General features: G+C 47.9%; 3 protein-coding genes across 3 annotated transcripts; 1 reads left to right on the top strand and 2 right to left on the bottom strand.

The window, feature by feature from the left end:
- The first annotated feature begins 7,658 nt into the window (after positions 1 to 7,658).
- LOC109786129 (probable WRKY transcription factor 2) lies at positions 7,659 to 12,153 on the top strand. The gene is made up of 6 exons (XM_020344702.4): positions 7,659 to 8,294; positions 8,983 to 9,469; positions 10,067 to 10,207; positions 10,317 to 11,044; positions 11,124 to 11,321; positions 11,433 to 12,153. Exons 2-6 carry the CDS (start codon positions 9,005 to 9,007, stop codon positions 11,935 to 11,937), a joined length of 2,037 nt encoding a protein of 678 aa, XP_020200291.1. The 5' UTR covers positions 7,659 to 8,294; positions 8,983 to 9,004; the 3' UTR covers positions 11,938 to 12,153.
- A 932-nt stretch (positions 12,154 to 13,085) lies between these two features.
- On the bottom strand, positions 13,086 to 13,874 carry LOC109786140 (uncharacterized). The gene has a single exon (XM_020344726.3). The coding sequence runs from the start codon at positions 13,710 to 13,712 to the stop codon at positions 13,086 to 13,088; it is 627 nt and encodes a 208-aa protein (XP_020200315.2). The 5' UTR covers positions 13,713 to 13,874.
- A 292-nt stretch (positions 13,875 to 14,166) lies between these two features.
- Positions 14,167 to 18,220, bottom strand: LOC109786128 (uncharacterized). The gene is made up of 2 exons (XM_020344701.3): positions 17,692 to 18,220; positions 14,167 to 17,519 (listed from the first exon to the last, which is right to left on the bottom strand). Exon 2 carries the CDS (start codon positions 17,449 to 17,451, stop codon positions 14,464 to 14,466), a length of 2,988 nt encoding a protein of 995 aa, XP_020200290.1. The 5' UTR covers positions 17,452 to 17,519; positions 17,692 to 18,220; the 3' UTR covers positions 14,167 to 14,463.
- Positions 18,221 to 22,628: the final 4,408 nt, after the last annotated feature.

Here is a 22,628-nt window from a genome sequence, read left to right as displayed (position 1 = left end):
GAGACCAGCGGCAGGAGCTCGCTGGCGATGAGGAGGTGATCCGAATACTCGAGTCGGCAGAGCAGGATACGCGCGAGCGAAGGGTTTCGGAGGAATTTCCAAAATTTGACCCGTGGGTATATATATATCCTGACCCTGTCGGTGTGACCGAGTGGAACAATTCGGTGGCACCGAGATGCAGAATCGCAAGCGGTTACTGAAACTCGGTGTGACCGGACTGTTCAAATCAGTTGCACCGAGATTGAAAACCTAGATCAACTCTATGAACTCGGTATGACCGAAAGGAATGAATCGGTCCGACCGAAATACACAGAGAGGTATTGAAAGTTTATGTCTATGACGAATCGGTGGCTCCGAGTGCTCCTCACCTAGAGGGTTCGAATCTGACTTGACCAAACTTTGTGATGTAGCATGAATAGAGTTTGAGACGAGGAAAGCATAGATAGCTAGAGGAAGTTCTTAGGCATTCTTGTCCATCCATTTGGCAAAAGGAAAAATCAAACAATCAAAGCAGCAAATGGATGCCCTCAAATGAGAAAAATATGCACTCAACATGCTCACACAATAAGATGGCAAATGAAATATGTGGCAAAGCATGCACAAACACTCTAGCATCTATCAAGCAATTGGCGATGACTAGGTCATCTATATATGAATATATTGACTGAGGAGTCAAATGAGAACATTTGATCGTAGGTCATACTCATCATTTAAGCACAAGTGAGGTTACCACTTTTACATAAAGCATTGTTGTGTTCACACCATTAGAGTTGCTTTAGCTCAATTCTTAGAGTAAAGCTCCCCCTAGATGTGATATCCCCCCTAAGAGGGATGAACTAACCTTGGGTTTTGTCGATGATGACTTCATGTAGATGTTGAAGATGTGGATGCTCAATGTTGATGTAGATCATTTGGAGCAATCCATTGGAGTCAGTTGCACTTTCAATACCTACATGGGTTAGTCCCACAAGGAACAAACAAAGATATCCATAGACATAGAGTGAAGTACACACAAGATGATGTCCATGAAAGCATTAGGTTACCTTGTCCCTTGTCTTACCAACAAGAGGGTTTGTGACTCCTTGAACTAGTGCAAGATGTGGAAGTTTTTTGCACTTGTCCTTGCCAAAATGAATATGAGTGAAGTATGTTGGCGGAGTCACCCTCAAGAACTCTCTAGTTCTTCTTCTTCAGGATCCACATCAACTTGATGGGAATCCTTGGAGTTGTAGTCCTACTTGATGAAGTAGAACTTGATGTAGTCTTGGGAACCCACTTGACCAAGGCCTTCAGAGCTTCTTCAAATGCATCAATATCCTCTTGAAGCTTGTCCTTGCCTTTTAGCTTGTGGTCTTGTGGTGGAAGATCATCTTGAGCTTGTGTCCCCTTGAAGGAAGTAGGATCATACTTCTCTTGTTGAGGAACAAACTTCATCTTGGGGCATTGATCTTCTTCCCACTCAACTCCATTGGCATTGAACTTCCATTCAAAACCAACACCTTGATTCTTCCGATGCCTTCCTTGCTTGCGTACAATTTCCTCATATTGCTTACTTTCGGCAAGGCTCTTGTAAACACCTTTCTCTATAATTCCCTTCAATAAGCTATTTTCTTGCTCAAGTGTAACTTGGCTAAGAGAATCATTAGTGGAATCAAGAGAACTACTAGAATCAACAATATTGGATTTAGCATGATTATTGTTACTACTAGATGAAGAATCTTTCCTACTCTTGTTGCTAGATTTTACTTGTGGCATGTAAGTAGACAAGAGTAAACGCTTGGCAATGTAAGAAGAACTTTTCTTACGAAGATCATCATTGATTGCTTTTAAGAACCCATGCTCTTGCTCTAGATTGAGCTTTTCAAAGAGTAGCTTCTCATGAGTCTTTAAAAGCTCTCGATGATCTTCTAAGGTAGTTTCATGAGCTAACCTAAGAGTGTTTAGTTCTTTAGTTAGATGCTCAATCTACTTCTTAACATCATCATTTGTTTTATCTTGATTAGCATGATTAATAGCAAGTTCATCATAGTTTTCATCACTAGAGTTGTCAACAAGTAAATCATCATCACCTAGAAAATCATCTTCATCACTATTGAAATCAACATACTCGGGGTGTGATACCTTTTGGCCTTTAGCCATGAAGTATCTTCCAATTCCTTCATTTGGTGAGTCAAATATGTCATAGGAGTTGGTTGACACAAGTGCTAGACCGGCAGCACCTTCATCTTGAGTATATTCAGAGTCGGAGTGATAACTTCTCTCGGAGTGGTTGTCGGAGTTGGAACCGGATACCCATTCTCCAACATGAGCTTGATGTCTTCATTTTGTATATCTCCTTGATGACTTGTCCTTCCTTTCCGAATCCTTGCTTCTACGACAGGTTCTTTGTTCATAACGATCATCTCTACTCCTTCTCTCCCTTGGAGGTGATTCATCTCTTTTGCTTCTTCTTTTAGGTGAGTCTTTTCTTCTTTTGTAAGGAGCCGTACACTCATTGGAGTAGTGTACGGGTCTTCCACAATTGTAGCAATTACGTTCACGATAAGATCTTTTATCATTGTAGGACCTCGACTTGGAACTTTTTCTTTGCTTCTACTCTTGTAGAACTTGTTGAAGTTCTTCACCATTAATCTCAATTCCTCATTAAAGGCTTGTTTCTCACGTGATGATGTAGGAGCATCACATGAGGCTTTGTAAGCATCACTAGACTTGCTGTGAAGCTCTTCTTTATCTTTGAGTGACATCTCATGAGCAACAATTCTATCAATGACTTCCGTTGGCTTGAGATCTTTGTAATTGGGCATCATTTGGATCAATGTGCACACGGTATCATATTTTCCATCCAAGGCTCTTAGGATCTTCTTGATGATGAATCTATCGGTCATCTCTTCACTTACTAAGCCGGCAACCTCATTTGTAATTAGAGCAAGCCTAGAGTACATTTCAGCGACACCTTCACCATCCTTCATTTTGAACTTGTCAAGTTGACTTTGAAGCACATCCAATTTGGATTCCTTGACAGAGTCGATACCTTCGACCTTCGTGCATATCAATCAAAGTATCCCAAATTTTCTTTGCATTCTCAAGATGGCTAATTTTGTTGAATTCTTCGGGGCATAATCCGTTGAAGAGGATATTGCAAGCTTGAGCATTGTATTGCAACATCTTCAATTCTTCCGCGGTAGCTTCACGATTCAGTTCTCTCCCATCAAAGAATTCAGCTTGCAAGCCAATACATAGAATAGCCCAAACGGCGGGGTTATGTCCAAGAATATGCATTTTCATCTTATGCTTCCAACTAGCAAAATTGGTTCCATCAAAGTAAGGACCTCTACGGTGGTAATTTCCCTCGCTAGACGCCATACTCTCCTAGGTTGTGAAACCAAGGCTATGATCACCAAAGCTATGGAAATCAAGGCAAATGGAGACCAAAGCTCTGATACCACTTGTAGGATCGAAAGTACGTCTAGAGGGGGTGATTAGACTACTTGACCAAATAAAAATCTAGCCTTTTCCCAATTTTAAGTCTTGGCAGATTTTAGCAACTTAGCACAAGTCAAGCAATCAACCTACACATGCAATTCTAAGAGTATAGCAGCGCAATGTAAATCATTGCATATGAAGATAAAGGGGAGGGGTTTGGAGGGAGCAAACGCAATGTAGAAACGGAGATTTTTGGCGTGGTTCCCATAGGTGCTGCTATCGTGCATCCACGTTGATGGAGACTTCAACCCACGAAGGGTAATGGTTGCGCGAGTCCACGGAGGGCTCCACCCACCTAACCAATCTAGGAGACACCACTCTCCAAAAGGTAATAGATGGTGTGTTGATGATGAACTCCTTGCTCTTGTGCTTAAAATGATAGTCTCCCCAACACTCAACTCTCTCTCACAAATTTGGATATGGTGGAAAGATGATTTGAGTGGAAAGCAACTTGGGGAAGGCTAGAGATCAAGATTCTTGTGGTTGGATTGGAATATCTTGGTCTCAACACATGAGTAGGTGGTTCTCTCTCGGAAAATGAATGCTGGAAGTGTAGGCACATTCTGAGAGCTCTCTCCGCGAATGGAGGAAGGGTGGGGGTATATATAGCCTCCACACAAAATATAATCGTTACACACAATTTACCAAACTCGGTGGGACCGAATAGTGAATCTTGGTCAGACCGATTCAGTTCAAAATGTGAACGTTAGGCTTTTTCGGTGGGACCAACATAATCAACTCGATGGGACCGATGCATTAGGGTTAGGGCATAACTCGATCTCGGTGAGACCGATCACATGGACTCGGTGAGACCGATTTCAGTAATAGGCAAACAGAGAGTTGGTCAGGCAAACTCGGTGGGACCGATCGCTCATTTCAGTGGGACCGAAACGTTAAGAAAAGGAAACAGAGAGTTTGCATTGCGAACTCGGTGGGACCGATTGCTCATCTTGGTTAGACCGAAACATTACGAAGGGAAACAGAGAGTTTGCAATCCCATCTCGGTGAGACCGAACTGATTAGGGTTTCTGGCTATGGCTATGTCAAATGAAGTCGGTGGCGCCGGATGGATCAAATCAGTGGGGCCGAGTTTGACTTTAGGTTTAGGACATATGTGGAAATGCGAAAGGGGTTGAGTGCTTTTGGAGCATATCACTAAGCATTTTGAGCAAGCAAGCCATTAAGCAACACCTCATCCCCTTTTAATAGTATTGTCTTTTCCTATGGACTCAATGTGATCTTGGATCACTAAAATGAAAATGTATAGTCTTGAGCTTTTGCCAATATGTGTCCTTAGCATTTTGAGGGGTGCACATCTCTAGTCCATGCCATGCCAATCATTGAACTTTCTGAAATGATTATCTTGAAAGAATATTAGTTCAATGAGCTATATGTTGTTAAGAATTACCAAAACACCCAGGGATTAGTTGCACTTTCAGGAAGTCGGCATTGCGGACGCCCCAATAGAGGACACGACCAACGACGAGCTAGTGCCACCCTTCTCGCGGTCCATGTCGGCGTCACCATGGGCGAGGCCCGTGCTCACTACACCGAAATTGTGTTGGCTGAGCGGGAGGTCGCGTTCTGGCAGGTGCATGCTGACCAAGAGTACAATGCCCGCCTCCTCGATGAGTACCAACGCACAGAGGAGCAACTCGCCGCCGACACTTCCATCATGCCGATTGTGAGCATACGTTCATAAGGGTGAGTGTATGTGAGGGTCTGTGTATGTGTTGTGCTTATAAAAAAGTATTTTATTTATCAAATTTAAAATTTCGCAGTCATATTTATATTTCTGTTAATTTGTTATTTTCTCTTTGGTTATACGCATATATTCAATTGAACTAATGGTCAAAAATGAAATTTCAAGACATGTCAATGACCAAAGCTTCCGTTATTTGTGCTATGGATGGAGCATATTTCAATGAAATTAAGGTGTTTACTTGACTGAATAGGTTCGGCTCATACCTAGAATCATGTGTTCAATTAACTCACCCACACCACCCAAAACTCCACAAAACTTGTCTTGTCACATTTGTTATTTAGTATTTCCGTTGCAAACATAAAAATGATTCTCTAACAAAAGGCCATGATACAAAATTACATTTTTCTATATATGGTTTTGCATTATACCTTGCTAATAAATTAGAGTTTCAGTAAATTATTGATGAAATGGATATATAAAGGTAATCGATACATGTTGCCCGGTCGATTGGATCGACCGAGTCTTCTGCCTGCACTTTCCGCTAGTGAGTGCCTCTTTCTCTTTAACTCAAACAAGGGTAATGTAACTTCCTCATAGGAGCCTAATGTGGTTGCTCCTCTCTCAGACTCCTTTGGGTCTCCTCCCCCGACACTTCCCCCCTCCCTCCTCCCATCAGCGCTCACCACCATGGACCTTCAATTGGAACTCAGATCCAAAGGCCTCTAGGGCGTCAAGCTTCGAGAAGGCACCGGGACTACGAGGAGTGGCTCTAGGGGTCCCCCCATCCAATGGTGGTGGCTACGGCGAACTAGATTTGCCGTTGACGGGCCCAATGGCGAGATCGGTGCTCCAAAATGAAGGTAAATGATTTGGGAAACTTTACTATTTCCGATGCAAACATAAAAATGATTCTTCAACAAAAAATTGTGATATGGAATTACATTTTTCTTTATATGGTTTTGCATTATACCTTGCTAATAAATTAGTGTTCTAGTAAATGATTGATTATGTGGATATACAGACATAAATGATACTTGTCGCCCAGTCAATTGGATTGACCGGGTCTTCTGCCCGCACTTTCCGCTAGCGAGTGCCTCTTCCCCTTGGACTCACACAAGTGCGAGATAACTTCCATATGGTTTCTCCTCTCTCGGCCTCCTCTGGGGCTCCTTTGCCGTCACTTCCCCTCCCCCTCCCTCCTCCCATCAATGCTCACCGCCATAGACCTTCAACTAGAGCTCAGAATCAAAATCCTCTATGCCGTCAAGTTCCAGGACTACGTAGAGTGGCTCTAGGGGTCCCTCAATCCAACGGTGGTGGGGCTTCGATGAGCTAGATTTGTCGTTGACGGGCCCAAACTGGCGAGATCGGTGCTCCAAAATGAAGGTCGGTGATTCAGGGATTTCTCATGATACATACATTTGTTTGATTTTTTTTTAGTATTTTCGATGCAAACATAAAAATGATTCTCCAGCAAAAAGCCGTGAAATTACATTTTCCTATATATGGTTTTGCACTATACCTTGCTAAAAAATTAGAGTTTAGTAAATTACTGATTATGTGGATATGTATAAAGACGAACTATACATATCGCCCGATCGATTGGATCAACCGGTTCTTCCGTCCGCACTTCCAGCTAGCAAGCGCCTCTTCCCCTTGAACTCAGACAAGCGCAAGGTAACTTCCTCATATGCCTCACATGGTTGCTCCTCTCTCTGCCTTCTCTGGGGCTCCTCCCCGGACACTTGTTCCCCCTCCCATCAGCGCTCACCGTCATGGAACTTCAATTGGAACTTAGAACCAATGCCCTCTACGCCGCCAAGCTCCGGGAAGGCACCGGGACTATGAGGAGTGGCTCCAGGGGTTCCCAAGGTCCAACGGCGGTGGGGCTTCGGCAAGCTAGATTTGTGGCATACATGACCAAACAGTGAGATTGGTGCTTCAAAAAACGAAGGCTTTTTCATGTTACACACATACATTCATTTGACATGTTACAAACATCGTTTTCTGATCACACGCACGCCTGCACGCACGCACGACATGCTGCTAATAGTTGCATACATGGTGCAAGTGATTTATCCATGGTATGCGCCATGTGTGCGATGATTTTTCTCGGCGATTTGCCATGACAAAAAGAAAACCGTCGCACGAACTAATTTTCGCATCTTGGCCAGTAGATCAGAACTTCTCACACCTGGCCAGTCAAACCCCTATCCTCTTGTCTCCACCGATGCTGCGCAAGAAATGGTTGACGCAACGGCTGTTCCCTTTGCTTTCTTCCATCGGTAAGCAGCGAAAGTAGGGAGCCGTTTCCCACTAATCGCAGGGTAAAAGCATAGCATTAACCCTGCCCCAAAAATAAGCCTCCACCGTATAAAACGTCATTCACCAACGACCACCCATCCATCCATGCCAATACACAGCAGCACTAGGACAAAAATACAAACTTGCAGAGTAACTCTTCTCATTTAGAGCAGAGAAAACAAACAAAACAAAAATCGGAGCGAGGACAGCTTTTGCCAATTAGAGTTGAGTTGGAGCGGAGCAGACTGCATAGTGGCAGCAACGGAATCATCCTCCCACCCCACCCCACCCCACCTTCTTCTTCGCCTTCTCCTTCTCCTTGGTCAAACCGCCTTTCGCTCTTCTCTTCTCTATCCCCCTTAAAAAAGTAGCGGCACCCGGAGCGGAGAACCAACCCAGGTGCGGGCTGGGAATCGAGGCGGGGGCACCTCCACAATCTCTCTCTCCCCCTCTCTCCTCTGCTTCTTTCGGTGTGTTCCTCGTTTTCCGGGAGGGGCCGGGGAGTTGTTCTTGGCCACTGGAGTCGGTCCAGAGCAGACCTACCCTCGTCCGTCTGCGCCCGGCAAGATCTTTGTTTCCCCCCGTTCGCGGCGGCTCCTCCCTCCCTTCTTGGTTGGTGGGACGGGGAAAAAAGGATCGAGACGGCCACACCCCTGCCCGGAATTCACCACTCTCTGCAGGGAATTTTTAGGTTTCTTCTCCGTCACCGGCGGACACATGATCTGAACCCCTCCGCGCCACTCCGTCCATCCGCCTTCTACTTTGGGGGAGGAGAAGAGGGATCAATCGTCCGGTATCGGAGGTACCGCCCACCTGAGGAGGTGCCGATTGGGCATTTCTTCCTTTTCTTGTCTGCCTTTATTTCGCCGGGTTTGTTTGTCTACTTGTTATCGCTTGCGACCGTGCGGCTGATTCGGCGCCGGAATTGCTTGCCTGGGAGTTATTTATGATTACCGAGACGGGTTGGCTGTAAATTCTGCATCTTGGTTTCAAAATTTTACCCATTTCAGTCATGGTTTCTCAAGAAAAACTTCTTATTTCAGTTATTATGGAATCTTTCCATTTCACATCGAAATTGCATCTCTGGGAATTCATGTTCGGGGATTCAGGGAATCATGTTCTCCATTTCATATCGAATATATGTCCTCTGTTTTCTTGTGCAACTAGTCAGAGCCCATGCCTGTAAAATTACAGCATTTCCGTATGAGTTCAGTGGTTTAATGAAGGTTTCAGTTTCCCTGAGTTTGTTTGTTCATCTCTACCTGTTGCCATGATGTAGCCCTGTAAAAATAGAATTGTGTTGGTCTGTGTAGTGTGTACTGCACATGTATGATTGGTTGCCCTTTATGTCCTAGAATCTGGAGTAATTTGCTGTGCTTAGTGATTCTGATCAGCATTTATTGTAAGTTGTACTATCCTGAAAAGGAAGCTTTTGCTTAATTTTACTGTCAAGCATCCAAGTACTAATGTGGTATACCTTGTTGTTTCAGCTGAGGAAGATTTCTTGCTCACATGGCCGGCACCGGCGATCGTGGATCCCTCATGGAGGACTGGATGGCCATGCCCCCGACACCCAGCCCGAGAACGCTCATGTCAAGCTTCTTGAATGAAGACTTCGGCTCTGGTCAATTCTCCAATTTTTTCGGCGAACATGTGAGCAACAAGCCCCACGATCAATCAGAGAAGAGAGGAGAGCTTGTGGATTTGAGGGAGCAAGTGCCTGCTCAGTCAGATACAGCTACAGCTACACCCCAAAAGGATTTTTCCCTGCAACCAAATTTGTTCCATGCTAACCAGAAATCAAACCCACAGGGATCTCTGGCCGAGCGCAGGGCTTCCAGAGCTGGTTTCAGTATCCCCAAGATTGATACATCTCGTGTGGGTTCATCCACAGTTATTCGATCACCCATAGCAATTCCACCTGGTCTTAGTCCAACTACTCTTCTTGAGTCACCGGTTTTTCTCTACAATGCTATGGTATGCCATCTTCTCATAACTGGTTTTCTATTGTGCTATGCCACCAATGATTACTTCCTCCATCCGGGATTAATAAACCGGAGGACAACGGAAGCCAGTCCGTTTACAAGGCTGCTGGACGTGGGCGTTCGCTCTTCCCTCGATTCCCCTCAGTGCCGTTTCAGATTTCAATACAATTAATCGTGTGTACGTGGGGATAAAAACAGATCAGCGTACAAAACGAAAGTACCAATTAATTGATGTTGTGGTAAACTATACTTTGAGTTAGCAATTACCAATAAACGCATGAAAGTTCCATTTACCAGACATTTAGTTTTCCTGAAGTATATTAAGAACATTTATCATTGTCTTGTTTTTGCAGAAAACATTTGATGTGCTGTAGCAGATGGTTTTGTCAGTATAGAGACCTGTGATTACAATGTTATTTAATTCACTATATTGCTGTCCAAAAATTGACCTCTGTTTAGAATTTTGCAATGTTGTAAATTTGGTTCTATGTTTTGACTTCAAAATTCGATAATCTTAATTCAACACTCACAAATGTTCAAATACATATGTGCTCACCAATGTGTCTGAAATGATTATGATCTGTTGCAGGCACAGCCTTCACCAACCACTGGCAAACTGTTCGTTGCTTCAGAGGCTAACTCAACAATGCCACCAGATAGCACATTCAGTAACGATGTTTTCTCCTTCCAACCCCACTCTGGGCCAACAAGTTACTCAAATGTGGAAAAGGTAATATCCTTGACTGTAAGCACCTATTGTTTTCCTTCTACTGTTCACTTCTTTTTATTGCCCCACTTTTCTATGCATTTATATGCCTTTCTTTTAATGCTATATACAGGGTTACAATGTTAGCCACCAAAACCAGTTGTTGTCAAATATTCATCAGCAGGGATCCAGTCTTCAGTCAAGCTTTACTGCAGTCAAGGACAGTGCCGACGAAACAATTGTCAAACCGAAGACGTCTGACTCTGTGTTCAGTGTTAATCACTCTTCTGAAGAACAGGAAGATGACGAGGGAGACCAAAATGAGGAATACTCTTCTGCCACAAATAGCAACCCAGCTGAAGATGGATATAACTGGAGAAAATATGGACAGAAGCAAGTTAAGAGCAGTGAGCATCCAAGGAGCTATTACAAGTGCACACACCCCGATTGCCCTGTCAAGAAAAAGGTGGAACGCTCTCAAGATGGTCAGATAACAGAGATAGTCTACAAGAGTTCTCACAATCACCCTTTGCCGCCTCCAAACCGCCGCTCAGGTATCCCTTTGTCGCAAATCAATGATCAACAAGTCCATGTTCTAGAGAAACCTGGTTCGCACACAGGGCTCAACACTGCATCTTTGTGGGAAAATGGTAAAAGTGAGTGCATTCAAGATATGCAAGGTGTTGAGGGAAGACCAGCTGCTGGCCCTCCTGTATCTGCATATGGTGATACATCTATCATGGAGTCCCAAGATGCAGCTGATGTCTCGTCAACGCTGTCCAATGAGATTGATAGAGCAACACAAGGCACCATTTCTTTAGACTGTGATGTAGGTGAAGATGAGACTGAATCCAAAAGAAGGTTAGTGTCCCCCTCTACTTAACCACTTAACACATCCATGATGATATTTCTTTTCATTGATGAGCCTGATTATTTTCAGGAAGCTGGATGCTTTAGCTAGTGTTACTATTCCTACTGCGACCACCACCAGTTCAATTGACATGGTGGCTGCAGCATCAAGAGCTGTCCGGGAGCCTCGTGTTGTGGTTCAGACAACAAGCGAGGTTGACATCCTTGACGATGGTTATCGCTGGCGCAAGTATGGTCAGAAGGTTGTTAAAGGAAACCCAAATCCAAGGTCAGCTCAATGGCGTTTACGTTTCAGTCACAAGTTGATCATTTTGTGTAATGTTTGAGACTCTTGGTATTCATTCACCCTGAAATGTAACATCATCTTGTCTACCTGCAGGAGCTACTACAAATGTACCCACCAGGGCTGTTCGGTGCGCAAGCACGTGGAGAGAGCGTCGCACGATCTGAAATCCGTGATCACGACATACGAGGGGAAGCACAACCATGAAGTTCCAGCAGCCAGAAATAGCGGGAACGCGGGCTCTGGTTCCGTCAGTGCTCCAGCATCAGCGCCACAGGCCAATCTCTCACACCGCAGGCAAGAACAAGCGCAAGGCAGCTATCCTCAGTTTGGTGGCGCGACTCCCTTCGGTTCCTTCGGCCTCCCGCCGAGAGGCCATCTGGGAGCGGCAGGCAACTTCCACTTCGGGATGGCCCCTTCAGGCATGTCGATGCCGCCGATGCCCGCCGCCCGTCATCCTCCATCAATGATGCAGGGCTACCCGGGGCTCATGATGCAGGAAGGGCAGATGAAGGCGGAGCCAGACCAGCAGTCCGGGTTCGCAGCGTCATCGGCTTACCAACAGATGATGGGCAGGCCCCCCTTTGGTCCCCAGATGTAAATAATAGGATGCAAAGAAAGGAAAGATAGATGTGCTCCGGCTTGCCTGTATACATGGTAGAATTGCTACAGCATGCATAGCTTCGTTCTAGTTTCTCTTGGTCACCATTTTTTTTTAATCTCGTGGGCATTTTTTGTAAGCAGAGAATGCAGAGGACGGTTCTCATATCTTTCAGTTGCTTGGAATCAGAAAGAAAAGGGATAGCTTCTAAGACAATTGGGCATTGGTTAAATCAATCAAAACCCCTCAGGGTATGAGGGTGAGCTGCTACTACACCTGGTGTTTTTTCGTACTCCCTCCGTTACAAAATAAGTGTCGTGGTTTTAGTTCAAACCGTTCTAACTTTGAAATAAAACCACGACATTTATTTTGAAACAGACGGAGTTGGTTTCTTCTGAAAGAAACATTGGTTGCCATTCTAACGCTCTGTGCGTTAAATCAATCAAAATCCCTCATGTTATGAGGGTTAGCAGCAGCTCCTATGGTTGTCAAGTGCTACCACTACACCTGGTGCTTTTTCGTACTCTTTGTTTCAAAATAAATGTTGTGACTTCAGTTCAAATTGTTTCAAAATAAGTGTCATTGTTTTAGTTCAAATTTAAAGTAAAAGAACGACACATATTTTGGAACAGATGAAGTTAAGAAACATCGGTTGCCGTTCTAACGCTCTGTGGGTTAGAGGCCGGCCGTGGGACGATGGTTTAGCCTGCGGCGGCGGGTGGGTCGACGACAACGAGTGTGAAGACGACTGAAACTGGAAGAAAGATAGTCGTGGCTTTGTTCCCTTTTTATCTTGGACTGCTTAACCCGCGAACGTTTGCTAGAGAGCATGGTAAATGCGAACGTTATTCATGGCAATTTTTGTTAGTCGAAAATGGCAAATTATTTTGCCGTGCTTGCTAGCTAAATTTGTCATTCTTGTGACAATATAAATTGACATAAAAAACGTTTGATTTGCCATCCCTTCCCGGAGGACAGTGGACGTCAGCTGAATAGTATCACCATTTATCTTCTCAAGAGGATAAAAAAAATGCCCTAGTAGTTTGAAGCTACGAATTTTGGTGTTGGGGTAAAGTTGTTTGATGCAAAAGCAAAGTTTGAAAAAATCTTCCCGCGCTAACAGATTTGCAGTCCAGGCGGGCGCCCGTTCAGCACGCCGGGGGCCTGGTGACGGAGCCTTCGAAGACGACGACCTCGTCGCCGGCGGCCACGCCGTGCCACTCGAACGACCGCGCCTCGTCCATCACGCTCTGCCCGTGTATGAAGAAGTAGCCGCCGTCCGCGGGCAGCGGGAACCCGGACCCGGACGCCGCGCCCCGCTCCAGCTCCCGGCGCAGCGCCGACACAGCGCCGCGCGCGCGCACCGCCACCTCCACGCGCCCCGCGCCGCACCGCGACACCACCGTCACCCGCAGCGGCGCCGGCGCGACGACGCCGTCCCGCCTGGCCTTTGGCCTCCTGATCCCACTCTTCTTCTCCTGACGCGGCCGCCTGTCGTCGCCGTCGAGGGCGACGTGGATGACGGAGCCCTCCACGACGCCGTACCGCTCGGTGACGCCGGCGGCGCCGGCGCCGTCGTCGTCCACGAGCGCGTCGCCGTCGTGGAAGAGGGACAGGGCGGCGGCGGGCCAGCCGTTGCGCTCCTGGAGCTTGTGCTTGATGTCCTGGACGGTGTCGAAGAAGCCCACCTCCATCTTGAACGGCGCCTCGCCCGACGAGCACACGAAGGTCACGTCCATGGCCGCCCACCCAGCGCAACCAGGCAAGCATGGCATGGCATGGCATTTATACCTTGGATGAGAATGCACTGCGTGTGAAACATTGGATCTGTCTGTTGCCAACCAGCATGAATTTTCAGTGAGTGCAGAGAGCTGAGGGTAGTTCAGACTTGATGCATGATCAAGATTCCTCAACTTGCTGCTAATCACGCAGAACGACCTTCGTTTCCCCATCCATCTCACAAAATCGGCATGCCGACAAGATTGTTTGCGATAAGGAAGAAGCAGTTTTTGCTCTCAATTGTTTATCATGTCTGCTACTCTGTGCAGGAGAACTTTGCTGGTGAAATGTCAGACTAAATTCAGCATCAGAATTGCAAGGGAAGACTCAAGGCTGCATTGCATCAATCAGTTGCACAAGGGGTCACAAATCACAGATCCCTTGCTAAATATTCTTCACTCGAGTTACATTATCTTCTAGGAGTAAAATCTTCAGCAAAAAACAATGGAGTAGCACAAAACATCTCCAGGTCACATGTGTCATTAGATAATTCATCCATAAAATGCTCAGAATTTCATCAAAGAAAATTCATAGGTAGATTTAGGAGACCGGACTGTACACAGCAAGTTGGTTAAATAAGTTGTCAAGTTACACATGATCTCATAATCAGACTAGCTATCTCAGTGATCTAACAAAAAAAGTGTCGCGATAAGGAATGTCGAGTAGTGAATCACAGACACAGCAAAGACCAAGATACAAAATCTAGATACTGCCTATGTCGAACAGCTCGCACGGTTCCGCGCCATCTCAGATTTTACTCCTGTATCGAACCACCTTTGCGAGCGTCTCCTGAGCCGCCAATGTCTGGGCATGGTCGTGGCCAAGCATGACCGTCCTGATGCTGATGCAGGTCCTGCACAGCTCCTCCCCGCTGTCAAACAACCCGCCTCGCACAAGCAGCTTCGCCCTCGTCTCGAGCAGCGTTGCTTTCAGCAGTGCCATCTCATGCCAGACGAACTCGTCGACATGGTTGTCTGTCCGCAGCTTCTTCTTCCAGCACAGCGATCCCTGCTTCAGGTCCTGTATCCGTGACGCGACCGACTTCTCCGCATCCTCGAGGATGTTGGTGCACACCTTGAGCAACTCCAGCGCGGAGCCGCAGCGCGAGAATGCCATGAACGCTTGGACTGCCAGGGGCAGTGCTATCTTCTTGATGAAGAGCACCAGGTCGACCGGCTTGAGTTGAACCACAGGCGGCTCTGATTTGAAGCCAAACAGAAGGAATGCACTAGCCCACATGTGATCTGAATAGATAGACATATTGCCAGTCCTTATGACACCGGATACTGCTGCGGATGCCGGTGCCAAACTGCCGCTGATCTTGCCGAACAGCTGCACGATCGGGTGAAACTGAATCCAGCAACCTGGACGCTGAGTTGTTTTTCGCGCCAAGCCAAGTTTTACTAGCAAGTGTGCCGACTCCACCTCAGCTTTCCTTGCCTGCGGCTGTAGAAAGCAGTGTGTGCCGCACAAGAGTGCTGCCTTAAGTGATTCACTCAACAACTGAATGCTATTGGCTTTTGTTGGCAGCTTGCTGGCCATGGCAGCTAGTAGGGTCGACGACATGGGCGATGGAGCTAGCCAAGAACCTACTGTGATCATCCTCAAGGCAAGGCTGCCTCCTTTCACCTGGTCCATCAATGCGAAGCAGAAGACCAACACCTTGATCAGAAACAAATTGTTCTGCCATAAGTTGTCATCACCAGAACAGAACACAATCATGTTCTCATTTAGCGACACCCGCTCGACAGCCTCAAGAAGAATACCAGGATCAATCATCAACTCAGACAACAGTGAACCAACAAGCCACAGCCCGAAGCTCACTCGCCCCAGCTGCTCGTCGAATTTCTTCAGAACTTCCAGTTCCTCAGGAGGGTAATCCTTCTTCTTTTTCCCCTTTATCAGGACCATAGCATCATGAAACGAGAGCTGCGGAAGATGAATTGGCTCAAGGTTCATGAAATGCGGCAGCCGTGTTGTCACGACGACATGGCTTGCTCCAGTGTTTCTAGGTATGAAATCCTGCAGGTCCTTCCCTTCCCACCAGTCCCTCTCGCTCTCGAGGTTATCGATTATGAGCAAGTAGGGCACATCCCTGAAAAGCTCTCTCTTCACCCTTTGAAAAGCATCCAACTCTTGCTCCTCAAAGCTCCTGATCCTGCCGTGCTCCCTCTCAGCCTCGGCGCTGATATCCAGCCCCAAATACCCTGATAAATTCAGTATGTTCTGTCTCAAGTACCTCGCCTCGCCTCCAATCCACAACACCATCTTGTACCGCTGTGAGTACCGGTACGCAAACTCCAATGCCAGCTCCGTCTTGCCAATGCCTGAAATGCCATTGATGCAGACCACATTGCCATTGCCATGATCCTTGCTGTTGCACCTGAATCTCGACTTCCTGAGCTTTGATCTCTGCTTCAGAAGACCGATCCCTTTCGCAGCCGACAGATCGATCGCCGGATCAACCGATGCCTCCAACACAGGCCGCTTGCACTTGTGCAACTCCAAGCTGCCAAACCTGCCACTGCTTGTCCTCACCCTGTCACTGTCCTCATCGGCAAATCCTCCATCTGACACACCACTGGACACACAATTAAGCATGGTGCTGCCCCCTGGGCACTCCACATCTTCGACTTCCCCGGCGCAACCGAAGCACATTCCCTCGATCTCTGCAAGCTCTTTCTCCCTTCCAATGAAATGCCGGTTCCGCGGAAATGGCAAACCCTCGGTTCCCTCGCTCTCCTTTTCGGCAATCGTACCCCGGCCAAGCTTCGACTGCAGCACGGTGACCGCCGTCGACACACACCTCCTCCAGCTGCTCTCATCTGTCTCGAGCTTCAGCTCATGGCACCGCATCAGCCCCTCAAACGCTTCCATGCCCTCCTTATCTTCAGGCTTGCCGTCAAACAGCCCGGCGATGTCCGACGCCCTGGTGTCGAACAGGATGGGCACCAGGTTCCTCTTCTGAGCAAAGAACCGGATCTCCTCGAGGACGAACGGGTTGAGGAAGCCAGACGTGGTGACCACCACGATGCCGAAAGCCGCCGAACAGATGATGCGGTCTGCGATCTCATGGCTGTGCGCGCCGGAGTACCTGGCCCGGTCGGCCGTGAACGCGGCGATTCCTTGCAGCTCGAGCTCTGCCTTGAGCCACCTGCAGAACCTGGCGAGGGGGGCACCCTGGCCGTGGAAGCCGATGTAGACGTCGCAGCTCCGGAGCTTGCCGTTGGACATGGGCGACGCGACGGCGCCCCGCGTGAGCGAGACGCGCGGCACGGGGAAGGAGAAGGAGACGCGCGGCGCGGGCCCGCCGCCGTCGGAGGACCGGCGGCGCGGGTCGGTGCCCTGGGACCGGGAGTCGTAGCCGCGCTCCGACGGCGGCGTGCGGGAGGCGCTCGTCGGCGCGTCCGTGTCCTCCGACCGGAACTCGGCGCCGCCGCGGGACGCCGGCGAGGGCAGCGCGGGGGTCCGGGAGGCCCTGGTTTCTCGGTGCGGCGGATTAGGAGGAGGAGGAGGCTCGGCGATCCGAGGGGAGATGTAGGGCGACTGCAGCGCGGAGACGAAGGCGGAGGACGGCGGCGACGGCGAGCCGAGGTAGGGCGAGGCGGGGCTCGGCCAGTCGGAGCCGCCGGCATTGGCGGTGGTCTTGATGGTGAGGGACTTGGCGGCGGCGGGGATGTCGTCCTTGGGCGGCACATCAGGAAATGATGAAACTTTTTGCTCTCCCCCTTCCATTGGTCAACAAATTTAATCTGTTGGAGATCTCAGTGCAAGAACTTCATAGGAATCTGGTCCTCCTTTTCCTGTCAGAAATCCACACAGAAAACACAGCAGGAGTCAAATTCCATCAGGAACGAAACGAACATGTATGGATTGAGGGCAAGAACATGCAGTGTAAAGAAAAAGGAAGAAACAAAACATGGACTTTGCAAGAACCTCCGAACCAAATAGGCACACATTGAGCAAGCTAATTACCTGCAAAGGCCTTCAAGAATCTGACGGTGCCATTAGCATTGTGATTCTGTTACGGCAGAGCTGCTCGGGCTCCAAGAACACCTGCCCCGGCCGACAGGAGAGCTTGTAGGGCCGTAAAAAAATGGTCAACTTTTGATAGTCTTCTTCTTCCAAACCATGGAAGGGATGGTAGCCCCCCTCCTACCCCTATGATCTTGTCCCAGCTCCCAAGCAGTCAAGGAGATAGTACAAGTAAAGAAACTTTGGGAGTCGGTGGCCGTTTGAACTGTCAAGTACTACTCCCACCGCTATCTGCCTTGGAAATGGAGGAGACCGAGTGGGGGAGATGGCAAAAGCAGGGGAGAAAAACAGATCGTGTGGGGAGATGACATCAAAAGGCAGGCAAGGCCCCAGAAGATGAGAGCTGCCAAGGAAAGAAGACCAAGACCGGTTGCAGGTTGTAGCAACGCCAATGATGATGCCCGTTTCGAAAACCAAAAAACGCCAATGATGGTGGTATGCTCGCAAGGGGAGTCGGGGCATGGATTGTACCCTGTGCACAAGCAGGAAATATATTGAATGAAACGAGATGAAATGCAGGAGGGAGTTGTTAATGGAGGAGTACCTAGTACTTGGATGCGTCTCATTAGAGTTTTCATTCACTGGTGGTAGTATGGTGGACCATACGACATACGTACATTAATCAATGGCCTGGCCTCTGCATACCGAGCCAGCCAGGGCGAATTCATGTTTCAGTGGTGGTACGCCTGCTCCCGGCGCCCTGCTGTGTAACTGTACCAAAGCGTTGCAGACAGAGATAGAGATCTGGTAATTACGGCTAGCACCAAGGTTTTCGTGATCCTACAACGGACAGGCATGAGATGCTCGTGAATGCTGGGGGTCAGCAGATTTTGGGCGGGGCCGGAGCGAGCAGATGAGGCGGGAAATTCAGAGTTGTACTGCCGTCTCCATTCAAGGCAAGGCCGGATCAGCGAGGACGAGGACGGCGACGGAGACGGACAACGGGGACAGAGAAACCGGCTCTGCTCTGCCCCTGCCTGCCGCCTCTCACATGCTCCGGCGTCCGGCACATGTACCGCAGGCTGCAGAGATCGCACTGCCTTGTGTGATCGGCTCATGGATGGGATTCTAACGCCAACTCCACCGCCCAAGACCCTATCCTGTCCGCCCCCGTCCGTTTGGGGTAAAACGGACAAACGAGGCGGCCCAGCGCGCGGGAGCAAACGGACTTTTGTCTGTTTTGTGTCCGCTTTCGACCCATCAGCGGCCCAAGTTTGCGCCGCTTTTGAGGTGAAACGGACATCACGCGGACGCGCGGGTCGTCTGCGCGTGTCCTCCCCTGGCCCGCCCGTCGGTGGCACAGGGCGGGCCTTTTTCTATCCGCCCCCCTTCCTTCCTCCGATCGCACCCCCTCCACTCTTCCCTCGCTGCCGCCGTCGCCACCGCCATTGCAGCCGTGCAGTTCGGACGCGCGCTCGCCCAGCCCCTTCCCCTCGGCGCCGCCCCTCGACCCAACCATGGCCACCTGGTTTGCGCACCCGCCGGCCGGATTTGGGGCGGATCCGGTCGGTCTTGAGGTCGCCCGGCTGTGGGAGGCCGGGCCGCGCCATGGACTGGCCGGGCACCTCGCCGGAAGGCCCTGGCAGGGCCGCAAGGCCACATGCAGGCAGTGGCTCCTCCTCTAGCCGCTCGGATCTGCACCGTCGGTGGTCCGCCGGCAGATAAACGAATGGCGGTCGGCTGGGCTCGGTGCTTGCCCAAAAGCTCGCCGGCGCACCGTTGCCACTCATTAAGTGCGACCACTGCCCAAGGATGGTCGTGCGCCGCGTGTCTACAACGCCGGAACATCCCGGATGGGTGTTCATCAAGTGCTTAAACGATGGGGTATGTGCTCTTTTTAGCTTCGGTTTGTGCTCTAATTTTGACTAGTTGTGCTAACTACAAATTTTATTGTGTAGCATGGATGCAAGTTTTGGTATTGGAAAGAAGAGTACATCGATATATTGATAGAGCGAAATTTAGTACATGTTCGTGCACTTTTAGCTAGCATAGAGGCTGTAGATGAGACAAGTGCATTTGTTGCTAGATTAGAGGCTAGACACGAGACTAGGTGTGAGGAAGCAACATCGACTTCTGGCTTGAAGAAGAAAGGAGGATGCCAGATCAAGCCTCCTCCACAGATCAACAATGAGTGCATCGAGAAGGCCCTAACCCAACTCAAGGGAGCATTTATGAAAGTTGGGTATCTTCCAAAATGTATTCTTGTTGTTCTTATTTTTTTTGGTCTTGCTTTACTAGTCAAAATATGATGATGTATTCTTCATGTACCGAAAATGAATGATGAAAAGAAGTTAAGGACTTGCAAAGAAAAATGTACGCGGACAGGATGCGGCCGGGATGCGTCCGCACGCTGGGCGCACGGTCACCGCATCCCAGGACAGGTCCGGACACGACCCCATCGCCCTACCCAAACGAACAGAATCCGGACAAAACGGACGTCCGTTTGAGGTCGCGCGGTGGAGTTGGCCTAATGTCTGACCCTGGGATCCATTCTAGGGTATCCTATTCCTATCCCTATCCCTTCGGGCGGTTTTGGAGACTTGGATTTGTCCTTGCACACGCAGCCAGGTTGAAATCCAGCAACGAGCCCGACCACATTTGTTTCTAAAATCTACGTCCAGAGTTAGGATCTGAATTTTTGTTCCAATTTTATGTCGTACTAGGTTTTTCTTGGCCCTTTCCCGTGATTTTACGATGAGGTTTTCGCACATGGAAATGACGCAAGTATGGTACCTCACATGCTGGACGCGGACGTTTGGTTTCTAGGTGTATCTACACCCCATATGAAAATAATTTAGTAATTAAATAATGAAATATGTATATGACAACCGTAATCGTTTCTGCAAAACTGCCACACCACTCGGTGTCCCTTCGATCGGCATCGCACGCATAAGTCTTCCTCCCGTATTCCTCCCCCGCACCAAGTCCCCAGCCAACGGTGTCTTCCTCTGATTCCTCCTCCCTGCCGTCAAGTCCGAGCCCACCTCGCCGCATCCTCCTCCAGCGAGCCGCCGCCGACAAGCCAAACCGCAGCGCCGGCCCTTGCTCCGTCCTTTTCCCTTCATCTTCCTTCCTTCCCTCCTCTCTATCATCTCTTTCTCTCTGCTCACGGGAGCTCCCATGGCGCCGCCCATGGATCCGAGCAAGCTGCCGCCGGAAACACAACCCATCCACTGGACCCCCTCCGCCCCAACGACCGCGACCTCTGTGGCCTCCCTGGCGTCCGTCGCTGCCTAGTCGTCATCCTCGAAGCCCGTGATTGCAACACCTCCTCCAGGGGCGGACCAGGGGGTGTGAGGCTCCAAGAAATTATGTAGTTGGGAGGTGTAAACAAGCTGAATTGACCAAAAAATGGAGTTCTGAAGGTTGATGGATCCTAGCAAAGTGAGGAGCCTGTTGCGTCGTTGTACAGGATGGACGAGACCCGGCGCCACCGCATCACAGGAGTGTGCTGTGCATCCCTTGCCCGTTCAGTTCAGTTGTCCCTTGCCCATTTAGTTCTGTATTGCCTGGTTGTCTCTTAAGAAAATTTGAAGGGAAATGTGTTGTCAAGAGATGCCAACACTGTTGTTGCTTCTTTGCAGCTTTTTTGTTCATTTCTTACAAGAAATTGTAGCCTATTCATATTTGGTGCTGCTACAAACTTATAAAGTGTACAATTAGACTAGCCTGGTATATTAAGTACTTCAATTTATTGTTCAGTTGTACCACTTGTTGGTACAAAAAAACTATGTTAGTTCTACACATATCCAGTGTTATGTGCTAAAATTTCAGTGTTAAGTACTACAAAAATGTTCAATTTTGGAGAGGTTCCGGTGCTTTGTTACTGCTGTTATGTGCTAGAATTCCAGTGTTATAAATTGTTTATTGTGTTCTTGTTAAGCCTGTAAGTGAGGCTCTAAAAATGCAGTTTGGATAAGTTCCAGTGCTTTTGTTGTTCTGTTATGTTGTACACAATTTGCACTTTAAAGAGGGTCCAATGCTTGGATGGCCGTTTCTTGCTATTAAGCGTGCAAGTGTGTTGTGAAAATTTGCAATTTGAGATATTCTAGTGCTTTGCTGTTTGTTTGTTATTACTAGCACTTGTAAAAGTCAGAAATTAGGAGACGTTCAAGTCCCATGTTGCAGTTGTTTTCTTGCTTCTGCTAAGTCCGTAGGTGTGCGCTAGTTTGTTTTCGAACAATCTCGTGCATTGGATCTATATTGGATGGCAGATAAAAAAGGGCATATTACAACACGACTTGCTAGAGGCAAGTCACTGGATCTCGGTCCAGATAGGACAAATAATATTAGGGATTGTTGCGTCTGTGTTGTGTGGTGGGGAACTTAGTTGTTCCTTGGCTAGATACACCGCAATATTGGTACCAGTTTGGAGTTGAGATCAATTTTCATCGCGTGGATGAAAATTAATGCTATTTTCTAGTGTGAAGAATTATTATTTTCAATCACACCGTAATTTGTGTTTCCTTTTTTTTGAAAGATTGACTACTCTTTTTTAATTTTTGAGGTTGACACCGTAATAACGGCAAGAAAAGTTCAAAAAACAATTAGGTGATTAAGGGATGTTCACTTTTCACATCGTAATTTATGCATTACAGATTTGATAACTTACGTAGAAACACCGTGATAACATTTTGTGTATGTTTCTTAATTGAGAACTTTTTTTATGTGTAAATAGCATGGTAATATATGTACCGCAGATCCGATAACTTAAACACAAATCCCATGGTAATTTTGGCCCGGAATTTTTTTATTGAAAAAGATAACGTCACTATTATTTGTAAATAACATAATAATTTACGCTCCGCAGACTTTATAACTTACATACAAACATTATGGTAACTTTAACAAGGAGGGTGGAGGGAGTTATTGAAAAC

Source organism: Aegilops tauschii, chromosome 5 (genome assembly GCF_002575655.3).
Source record: "Aegilops tauschii subsp. strangulata cultivar AL8/78 chromosome 5, Aet v6.0, whole genome shotgun sequence".
NCBI classification, from domain to species: Eukaryota; Viridiplantae; Streptophyta; class Magnoliopsida; order Poales; family Poaceae; genus Aegilops; species Aegilops tauschii.
Note: the sequence above shows the minus strand (reverse complement) of the source record. Positions and strands in the feature narration are given on the sequence as shown.

What these genes read in the sequence shown, in the direction of transcription:
- LOC109786129 (XM_020344702.4), top strand. Translation starts at nt 9,005, where the DNA reads ATGGCCGGCACCGGCGATCGTGGATCCCTCATGGAGGACTGGATGGCC. An exon ending in TTTTTCTCTACAATGCTATG is followed by an intron (nt 9,470 to 10,066) that starts GTATGCCATCTT and finishes GATCTGTTGCAG; the next exon opens with GCACAGCCTTCACCAACCAC. An exon ending in AAAGGAAACCCAAATCCAAG is followed by an intron (nt 11,322 to 11,432) that starts GTCAGCTCAATG and finishes GTCTACCTGCAG; the next exon opens with GAGCTACTACAAATGTACCC.
- LOC109786140 (XM_020344726.3), bottom strand. Translation starts at nt 13,712, where the DNA reads ATGCCATGCTTGCCTGGTTGCGCTGGGTGGGCGGCCATGGACGTGACC.
- LOC109786128 (XM_020344701.3), bottom strand. Translation starts at nt 17,451, where the DNA reads ATGGAAGGGGGAGAGCAAAAAGTTTCATCATTTCCTGATGTGCCGCCC.